At 36.7% G+C, this 10150-nt stretch overlaps 1 protein-coding gene and 1 pseudogene across 2 annotated transcripts; one reads left to right on the forward strand and one right to left on the reverse strand.

Annotated features, from left to right (window-relative positions):
• Nucleotides 1-122: 122 nt before the first annotated feature.
• LOC147569791 (putative rRNA-processing protein EBP2 homolog pseudogene) lies at nt 123-2084 on the reverse strand (annotated as a pseudogene). The gene is made up of 2 exons (XR_015231340.1): nt 1813-2084; nt 123-1298 (listed from the first exon to the last, which is right to left on the reverse strand). The product of XR_015231340.1 is annotated as a putative rRNA-processing protein EBP2 homolog pseudogene (transcript).
• On the forward strand, nt 2034-9646 carry DRT101 (phosphoglucosamine mutase-like protein). Its single transcript, XM_086656307.1, has 10 exons — nt 2034-2146; nt 4332-4414; nt 4519-4781; nt 6854-6973; nt 7059-7201; nt 7282-7530; nt 8154-8575; nt 8668-8843; nt 9149-9245; nt 9356-9646. The coding sequence occupies exons 2-10, from the start codon at nt 4354-4356 to the stop codon at nt 9508-9510; spliced, it is 1686 nt and encodes a 561-aa protein (XP_086512433.1). The 5' UTR covers nt 2034-2146; nt 4332-4353; the 3' UTR covers nt 9511-9646.
• Nucleotides 9647-10150: the final 504 nt, after the last annotated feature.

Consider the following 10150-nt stretch of genomic DNA (forward strand, 5'->3'; position numbering starts at 1 on the left):
GAACAAATTGTGGAGTAGATATAACTTTTGAACAATTAGAAAGAGAACTTAAAGAAAGGGTTGAAGGTCATCCATCCACTTGCAGACCATAAGAAAAATAAAACCAAGCTATTACCAACCTCTTAAAGATCAGAAGAAAATAAAATTAAAACTCAAATTGAATATAATTAGTTCCATTTTGTTGATAACAAAAGGTATCGGTAAAACTACTTAAACAAAACATAGAATCCAAAACTTAACAAGTAATTTTAACTATCATAAGTTGAAACTCATCATCATTCACTTCCGAGCTACAAACACAAGCACTCATCTTGTGCAGCAGTTGTGATTGAATCCCGCACCCTAGGTCCTCCGACTGATCAGAACTTCCTTCTTTTCTTTCCTGCAGACTCTCCTTGATTGAATCCTCTGAAATCATCTGTTGTTGCTGCTGTGTTCTGCTTATTCATTCCTTTCTTCCCTCCAAATCCAAATTTCGAGTCCCTTCTTTCCCTGTTATTTCTCACCTTGTCATTGCCGCCACCGCCTTTCTTACCACCCTTGTAACCACCACCTGCTCTTGCCATTCCACCTGATCTATCACCTGGGCGAACTCCAGGTCTCTTCCCCTTAGACTTCCCGTATGTTTTAGGAGTACCATCTTCAAATGACAAACCCAATTCTTCATCAGCTTCTTTCCCTGGGGCAAATCCACTCTGTTGTCTTTGCTTCCTCCACTTCTTAACATTTTCAAAATCGTCTTTCTTTTGTTTGGATTTCTCTTTCATCTTTTGTGATTGCACTTCTTTAGCCATTTTCTTAGACTCTCTATTTTTCCTTCTCTCTTCAGACTCCTCTATCTTTTTCTTCTCAACTAAGAGCCGACCCTTCACTTTCACCATGTGTGAATCTGTCTTAACCATCTCTGCGTAATAGTCGGAAGGCCTGAGGAACGGAATATTCATTTTCTGTAGCTTCTCAAACGCTATTTTTGTTCCTACCAGTGCTTGGTTATAGAACGAAAGTTCACGAGCTAAATCATCATTCACGTCCACCTTTTCCTCTTGATCGATATTAACAGTCAGTTTATGAATCCATTCTAACTTCTCAGGCCAGCTCATATCTGCAAGCTGCTCATTGAGACCTTCTCTGTTGTATATAGAAGTTTTTGAAGGCTCGGCCAATTTTACATCTCCCTCTTCTTCTGACTCTTGTTCAGATTCAGGTTCAGATTGAGACTCAGAATCTTCACTCACAACATCTTCCTCAACTGGTTTTTGAAAGATCGAAGGTTTTCTTTTGAACCCAACCATTTCAATCTGATAACAAATCAATCAGGAAAAAAAAAAAAAAAAGAAATTAAAACTGAGGATTCAATTGACAATCAACAAATATGTCTAGTTTCAAATAACCACTCCTCCAACCCTAACCCCTAATCGATACAGTATATTACAAAGCGAAACCCTTTCTAGTATTTCAAGGACTGGTGATGAAAACTAGGTTAAGATTTGCACGATATGGGTCTTTAGGTATACATAAAAAGATGTATCCCTATCGACTCCTAGGTTATCTATCTATATGAAGCAGTAAGTAGAAACTGAAAAGATATTCAGTACTAGAGACAAACTCATAGAGACTAATAATGGGGTTATGTATTCAACAGTTTCTGTAATCAAACTATAAAACAAACGAAAAAAAACCAATTACCCTTCAAATAAATCGAAAGGTGTAAACCCTAAAACCCTAAGAGTGACTAATAGAATCCAACAGTAGTATGGAATCGGAAATTATGATGTGAAACGAAGCCTGAAAGGAGAGAAATGAGAAGTTTACCGGATGGGATGAGATGAGAGCTATACGGCGGAGCCTCGGAGAAAGACGAAAGCAAAAGTGAAAAACTCTGGAGGAGATGATGAAGTAGTTAAAAACCCTAAACCCTAAATATTGTGTCTACGCCGGGTCCCCTAAATATGGTCTGGCCGTCTGGGGCATCCAATTTTGGTTGGGGCATGTCGGCATGAAGATTTTAGTCAATCAAATTTGACCACTAAATTGAATTAAGTCAAGTACTAAAAGGGGATTAGTTAAGAAATTTTATTGAAGAGCTAAAGGGGAGAAGAAGCTTTAGAATAATTAGAGGGTTGCAACTTCAAATTTGAAATAAATAGTAAGTTATTATCACTTAATCTTATGTCTTTAGTGTTCTTTTGTGCTGCTTTGTTTGTAGTTTTTGTATTTCATGATCAAATCTAAAGATTTATTAGGGATTTCAAATTCAAAATCTAATCTATTAGTAAGTTATACTTATTAATTCTGTAAATATTGTTTTTGTTTTAATCTTTTTTGTATAAAGAAATGAGTTTAGATATTCGAGTTCATGTAGTTATTTTGTCAATATACTTGTGTACGTGAAGTGTTTGATAATATGTCTACTAATATCTGCCTAGCATTGCTAATTGTTTTTTTTCTCTTTATTGTGTATAGCTATAAATAAATTTAAACTACGCCCATGTACTTGTGCACATAAAGTGGTTGATAATATGTCTAGTAAATATCCATCAAACATAGCTCATTTTTTCCCTTTATTATGTATAGTTTTGACTTTGGACAATGTTTGTAGTTTCTAGATTCCTATATTAAAACTAATCAAACTTCATTTATTTTTGGTATATATATATACACATCAAAGATACAAAATAGATACTTCGTGATTTATTTTGTAAGTTTAGAATTTCAAGTTTTCAAGATAAATTCATGGTAAGTTCGTCACAAGAAAACAACTTAAGTAAGGGGTTAGTCCCACCGAACTAAAATCCTAGTTCCGCCTACCTCCATTTTCCTATCTTTATGTCCTCATTTCTCTGTCTTTCTCTTTTTTCTCGACTCGTCTCAAACTCTCTACCTTCGTTGAAAGAAAGAGAGGTTTGAGAGGAGCAAAGAACAAGAGAAGAAAAGAGAGTAGGAGAGAGAATGATGGAGGTGCTATCCGCAAGTCGGAGAGGTGGTTGGAGGTGGTGCATCAACAATTCTTAGTATATCTGCCCGAGCCCGCCCAATAATGACTTTAGTGTTTGTAGGTGCCCGTCTAATTTATATTTCAAACCTGATTCGCCTTAAATCCAAAATTCTAGCCCGACGACGTTCTTCTTTTGATTATTTGCCATGTGGTTGAATCCCTAGTTTGTGACCAGTTTTTCTTCTGCCCTCTTAGTTTATAGAAAATACCTAGATGAATCTGTTTTTGTATTTTCAATTCATTGTCGGAAGAGTCAACATTTCACTTTCCTATGCACTACTTTCATTTTATTTATGTTCTTTATTTTCTCTTTTCCTATCTCCTTCATATCTCTTAGCTCTTTGTCGAGCCCTAAAATATTCGTTTAGTTTTACTAGACAAGAAGATCTTGTTTTACCAAATAAAGACTTCGGCAAATGGCTTCCCCTAGGGGTGTAAACGAGTCGAGCTCTTAACGAACTGCTCGAGTTCAGCTCGACTATTGCTCGTGCTCGACTCGAATATTAACGAGCACGAGCTTAATACGAGCCCAAAATCATGCTCGTTTATGTAAACGAGCCGAGCTTGATCATTCTTTAGTGTATTACGAGCTACTCGTGAACAACTCGTTTAACATACTTTTATAATATTGTAGTACATAATTACGTATTAATATTGAAACTTGTACATGGAATATCAACCACTAAAAAATTATCGGAATATGAATCATTAATCATTATTATTGTATGTGACAAATGATCATTGAAGTGTTTTGATAATGTAGAAAGATTTCATTTGAAGTATTTTGATAAACGAGCTTAAAAGAATGCGAGCTCGAACTCGAGCACTTTCAAACTTATACGAACCGAGCTTGAACAAGTGGACAATTACTCGAACGAGCTCGAGCTCGAGCTCGACAGTCAATTACACGAACCGAGCTTGAACATCTTACTACTCGGCTCGGCTCGACTCGAGTACACGCCTTCCCCTTCCCTCTACCAGACAAAGAGGAGTGCGAGAGAGTGTGAGAAAAGAGAAATTAAAAAAAGAAAGGTCGTAGGGTGGTGGTGGACTGACCGACAACTTGTTGTAGGATATGAAGAGGAGAGAGGGGATGAAGATGAAGAGGTTTGAGAAATAATGAAATGTGAAAATAATTTGTTTCAAGAGGGGTATTTTTGGAAAATTAATACGATGAAAATACAAAAGAAGGGCCCAATCAGATATTTGGCATAAACTAGAGGGTCAGACTGAAAATTGGTCAGAAACGAGGGGACCAAACTGGAAATAACCCTTCTTCTTCCTACTAGCAAAACTTTCATAAACAAATCTCTAACTCCCAAAAGAATTTTTCCAGATTGATTTTCTCTCTCTACTCCATGGACCAACATCAAAGAGACATTCTTTTAGAAGCAGCTTCTCGCTACCCAATCCCACAAGGTACTAAAAAAAGATCATTTTTAGCTAAATTTCCTTCTTTTTTAACTTATAATTCTTTATGTAATTTGGGTTTCATGTTTTTTGATTAATTTTAATTGTATTAGGTGTGAAGATTTCATATGGGACTGCTGGATTTAGAGCGGATGCTTCAATTTTGTCTTCAACAGTTTTTAGAGTTGGAATTTTAGCAGCTTTAAGATCATTAAAAACCCAATCTTTAATTGGATTAATGATTACTGCTTCACATAATCAAGTTTCTGATAATGGGGTTAAAGTTGCTGATCCTAGTGGAGGTATGATGACCCAGGAATGGGAACCCTTTGCTGATTCACTTGCTAATGCTGTCGATGCCCAACATCTTGTTCAAGTCAGTACTAATCTCTTTCTCTCCCTCTCTCTCTAAGTTCAATTTGATATTTTTTTCATCATATTTGTTGAATTTGTTAACATTTTGATGTTAAAAAGATCTTGCTTTGTACTGGGTTTGACCATTAATTAAGTATTTTGGTGTTGATTGTCTGGCTTTGTTTATGTTGAATATAAAACTAGAATTAGATGATCACTACATTTAGTAAGGACATTGTGTGGATTGGGGTGGTGAGTGGAATATCTAATAAGAGTTGCTACTAATTCTAATTATTTTTCATTCTTGTTTATTCGATATATTCTGTTAGCTTCAAAATTGTACTCTCTAAGTGTTACGATCAATCATTTCTAATAGTATTTAACTGCAAGAACTAGAAGTAGACGGGATAGAGACATTCAGTTATGTGGTATTTTGTTTTCATTAATCACGAAATGTTGATTTCATTGTATTATTTATAGTTTATCAGCATTTGCTGGATTTTACTTTTGTCATGCTCAATATATATTTATGTTTATCGAGAAAGTTGAGTGCGGGGAACTTTGGAGTTTGGTGGTTCTGTGCTAGGTTAATCCTTTATAGTTAGTCTAACAGTCCCACGTTGCTCAGGAGGGAGTCAAAAGCCTGGGCTATAGGTGTGCGCTTAAGCCTAGACGTGGCCTCCGTATGTGGAACAAAACGTCACACCATGTTAGGTGGTGGCTAAGTGAGGACAAAATCGAATATGTGGGATGTCAACGGTGTCGCTGCCTACACTGATGGGTAGGGCAGTCGTGTGTCTTCACCAATGTCGAGACCTTTTTGGTGGACTGATGGAGCCTTTGCCAAGAACAAAACCCCTTGCCAGTGGAGGATTTGGGTGTCAAAAGAGGGGAGAATATCGATAACGTCTAAGACTTGTGGCGTTACAGTTAGCTTTTTTAGTCTGTAACTAAATGAAGATCGAAGAATGGGAGAATCTGATTTAATGCAGTGTTGGTGGGTAAAGTGAAGAAACAACTAGTGCATTTTGATGTTTTTTTATCATATTTGTTGAATTTGTTAACATTTTGATGTTAAAAAGATCTTGTTTCGTACTGGGTTTGACCATTGATTAAGTATTTTGGTGTTGATTGTCTGGCTTTGTTTTTGTTGAATATAAAACTAGAATTAGATGATCACTACATTTAGTAAGGACATTGTGTGGATTGGGGCGGTGAATGGAATATCTAATAAGAGTTGCTACTAATTCTAATTATTTTGATTTCTTGTTTCTCCGATATATTTTGTTAGCTTCAAAATTGTACTCTCTAAGTGTTACGATCAATCATTTCTAGTATTTAACTGCAAGAACTAGAAGTAGATGGGATGGAGACATTCAGTAATGTGGTATTTGTTTTGATTCAATCATGAGATGTTGATTTCATTGTATTATTTATAATTTATCAGCATTTGGTGAATTTTATTTTCGTCATGCTCAATATCTATTCTTTTTTATCTAGAAAATTGGGTATGGGAGACTTTGGAGTTTGGTGGTACTGTGCTAGGTTTATCCTTTATAGTTAGTGTAATAGCCCCATGTCGCTCAGGATGGCGTCCAAAGCCTGGGCTATAAGTTTGTGCTTAAGCTTAGACGTGACCTCCATATGTGGAACAAAACCTCACACCATGTTAGGTGGTTGCTAAGTGAGGAAAAAATCAAACATGTGGAACAAAAATGTCGAGACCTTTTTGGTAGACTCATGGAGCCTTCGCCAAGAACAAAATCCCTTGCAAGTGGACTTGGACTTGGGTGTCAAAAGCGGGAAGAATATCGATAACGTCTAAGACTTGTGGTGTTACAGTTAGTTTTTTAAGTCTGTAACTAAATGAAGATCGGACGATGGAGAATCTGATTTAATGAAGTGTTGGTGGGTAAAGTGAAGAAACAACTAGTGCAAGATATATTTTAATAAACTTCTCTGTGCATCAATTACTTACAAATTTTTTGGGTGGTGTGCACAATAAATTCTAGAATGTGTGTCTGTTGATTAGTTCTTATTTCTGTAACACTATTTTAAGACTGTAACAGAGCTTCTCTCTAACATATCAAGCAGTTGGTAGCTGAGTTTGCAAAGAAAGAGAGCATTCCTCTTGGTGGAGTGCAATCTGCGGAGGTGTTACTGGGAAGAGACACTAGACCAAGTGGACCATCTCTTCTTGAAGCTGCAAAACAAGTACGATTTGTTTGTTACTATGAACTTCGTAATATGTTAATTTTTCATATTTGTTCGTACTATTCACATATTTTTCGATAAACAGGGAATCAATTCCATTTTAGGTGCAGTTGCCACTGATATGGGGATTCTGACTACTCCACAGCTCCATTGGATGGTCCGGAGTAGAAACAAGGGCATGAATTCATCCGAACTTGATTATTTTAAACAACTTGCGAGCTCTTTCAGGTTAGTGCAGAGAACCTCCCTCAGTTCTCACTTTTTCGTTCTAGTGCTTATTGGTTAATGTGTTTCGAGCATGAACACAGGACCCTAATTGATTTGATCCCTGTCAAGACGACTGCGTTTCTGAGTGACCAATTGATAGTAGATGGAGCTAACGGTGTAGGTGGAGAAAAACTTGAACTGTTGAAAAAGCTGTTGAGTGATTTGGTCATTCAAGTCCGTAATTCGGGTAAGGAAGGAGAAGGTGTTCTGAATGAAGGAGTTGGCGCTGATTTTGTGCAAAAGGAAAAGGTTGCGCCATCTGGATTTGGCCAGAACGACGTTGGAGCGAGGTAAAGCTTGTTCATGTTCAGGAGTTAGCAGTAGTTGAAATCTGACTGGTTGAATATTTCTTTTTTGTATTTAACTACATAAAAGAAAAAGAAACTTTTCGGCTGAATGGTGCATTATAAAATTATCTGAATAAATTGATGGGAACTTGACAAATTGATAACCAAATTATACGTATGTTGAACCTATAAATATGTAGACATGGAGGGATAGTGGTAAATGGGGATTGTAAGTTACATAATGATGTGTTTCTCTTCAAAACGACATATCAATGCTCACTTTATCATATCGGACTTTAGTGTTTTTGAATCCATGCCAGCTTAGATTAACTCTTAATTAGTGAAAAAAGAAGCATATTCTTTGATAAGTAGATGCATCTCGTGTGAAGCAAAGAAGGATTTCAGTAACCATCTCTTCCTTCATTTTCATCTTGCGAGAGAAGTGGTTAGGAATTTGGACAATTCCCGAGGATTTGAACAAAATGCTCTGTTCTTGGGGAAGTGATTTTAAGCTATGCCAAGACCTTTATTAACTTGCCACATTTTTAAACACCCTGGTAAAATCTTATTATGGGATTAGTCCAAGTTCATCGATGCTAAGTGTACTGCTCTTTCTAGTGTTTCAGGTGCGCGAGTTTGGACGGAGATGCCGATAGACTTGTTTATTTTCAAGTTCGGCCCGAAACTAACAACGAGATCGAACTTGTTGATGGAGACAAGATACTGTCCCTTTTCGCTTTATTTATCCGGGAACAATTGAGCATTCTAAACAAGAAGGAAGATAAAGAAACAAACGACTCCGAACGGCCAGTATCACTTGGCATTGTACAAACTGCTTATGCAAATGGTGCATCGACAGATTACCTTAAACATCTCGGCCTAGAAGTCGTGTTTACTCCTACAGGAGTAAAATATCTACATGAAAAAGCTACTGAGTATGATATAGGAATCTATTTTGAAGCAAATGGACATGGAACCATCTTGTTCTCGGAAAATTTCTTATGTTGGTTGGAGTCGAGAGACAAAGAACTTGCTTCCAAATCTGAAGGTTTTATTAGCAACATAGTTTCAAGTTGTTTACAGGTATTTTGGACCTTAAATCATCTAATCATTGACAAAAATCTCATTTCAATCTTTCAGGGTCGGAGCAGCATAAGTCTGTCAAGAGACTGTTGGCAGTAAGTGAGCTGATCAATCAGGCGGTTGGTGATGCTCTAAGTGGCGTTCTTTTGGTTGAAGCCATTTTACGACATATGGGATGGTCGATCCAAAGATGGAGTGAACTTTATCAGGATCTACCCAGTAGACAACTCAAGGTCAGTAAGTTTAGCCTTATTCACAAAACGATTTATATTTTGAAGTTGCTGCAGTTTATCATGTACTATGTCGAAAAGATCACGAAAGCAACGGAAGTTTCTTTATCATCTATTATGATTAGTTTTCATTAATCTTGTGTTCATTATCTAGTCTGTAAACTAAAACTTCGTAATTTTATGTCACACAACTTCACTGCTAATAACAGGTTTTGAACACTTCCCAAAAGAAGATGCATTTAAGTTCTTTCACCGTGATCTTGATCTGTTAAATGCATTACATTTCCAATTTTCTTCTTAAATTTCAGGTAAAAGTTGTGGACAGAACTGCTGTTATCACAACAAATGCTGAAACTTTGGTCGTGAAACCATCGGGCCTTCAAGAAGCAATCGATTCGGAAATTGGTAAGACAATCTATAATCTAGGCTTTGCGAAGTTCTCTCTCTCTCTCTCTCCCTTCAATATATATATATATGGAGTCGCTTATCTCTCACTTGGTATTTTCTATATACAGCAAAGTATCCAAAGGGGCGATCATTTGTACGACCATCAGGTACAGAAGATGTTGTACGCGTATATGCAGAAGCATCAACACAAGAAGCAGCATATAGCCTAGCCAAATCAGTGGCACAACATGTGGATCGTTTCCTAGGGTTTAGCAGCGACTAATTCGTTCACTTTTTAAACTCTAACTATATCAACTGAACCAGAAAACTATCTGATTTCTGAGTTAAAAAGTTGTAAGCTGATTGATAATTGACTATTTTCCCAGGTTTCAGACCTGTTAGAAATTGAGTTTTGGCTTTATTGATGTTCTGTCCTCGGTGTAGATGAGATTCACTTTCTTTTGCTCGAGTGTTTAGTGTAGAATTAGGACCTGGAAATCAAATTCAAAAGCTAACCAACTGATCGTCGTACCTATTTCGCTATTTGCTGGCATATTAACCCTGTGCATACCCCAATCTAATATGCTAACGGTTAGCCATTAGTCTTCATGACGATATCGTTTCAATCCTGTAAGATTTCTCCTTCTGTTTGATGGTTGCTAAGGCATCGAACTAGTAAAGAAAATTATTTCCGGAGCGAATCTGAATGATTTTGTCGTAGGTACAAAAGGTTACTCTCTCTGTACTTACCAAATATTTTAATTCTCAATTCTTTTTGCTGCTGCAAGTTGGAGGGTTTATACTTAGACCTTGCGTGTAAGCAACCATCATCGCACAATTTGTATATTGTTTTTACGGGTGACCTCAAAAATTTATTCTTATAGTTAATATTATATTTTTCAAACAACAATCATGTCTACAAA

Source organism: Eschscholzia californica, unplaced genomic scaffold (genome assembly GCF_041429995.1).
Source record: "Eschscholzia californica isolate CP2 unplaced genomic scaffold, dmEscCali1.0.p SCAF_1, whole genome shotgun sequence".
Taxonomy (NCBI): Eukaryota; Viridiplantae; Streptophyta; class Magnoliopsida; order Ranunculales; family Papaveraceae; genus Eschscholzia; species Eschscholzia californica.

What these genes read in the sequence shown, in the direction of transcription:
- DRT101 (XM_086656307.1), top strand. Translation starts at nt 4,354, where the DNA reads ATGGACCAACATCAAAGAGACATTCTTTTAGAAGCAGCTTCTCGCTAC. An exon ending in ACTTGCTTCCAAATCTGAAG is followed by an intron (nt 8,576 to 8,667) that starts GTTTTATTAGCA and finishes TCAATCTTTCAG; the next exon opens with GGTCGGAGCAGCATAAGTCT. An exon ending in AGCAATCGATTCGGAAATTG is followed by an intron (nt 9,246 to 9,355) that starts GTAAGACAATCT and finishes TTCTATATACAG; the next exon opens with CAAAGTATCCAAAGGGGCGA.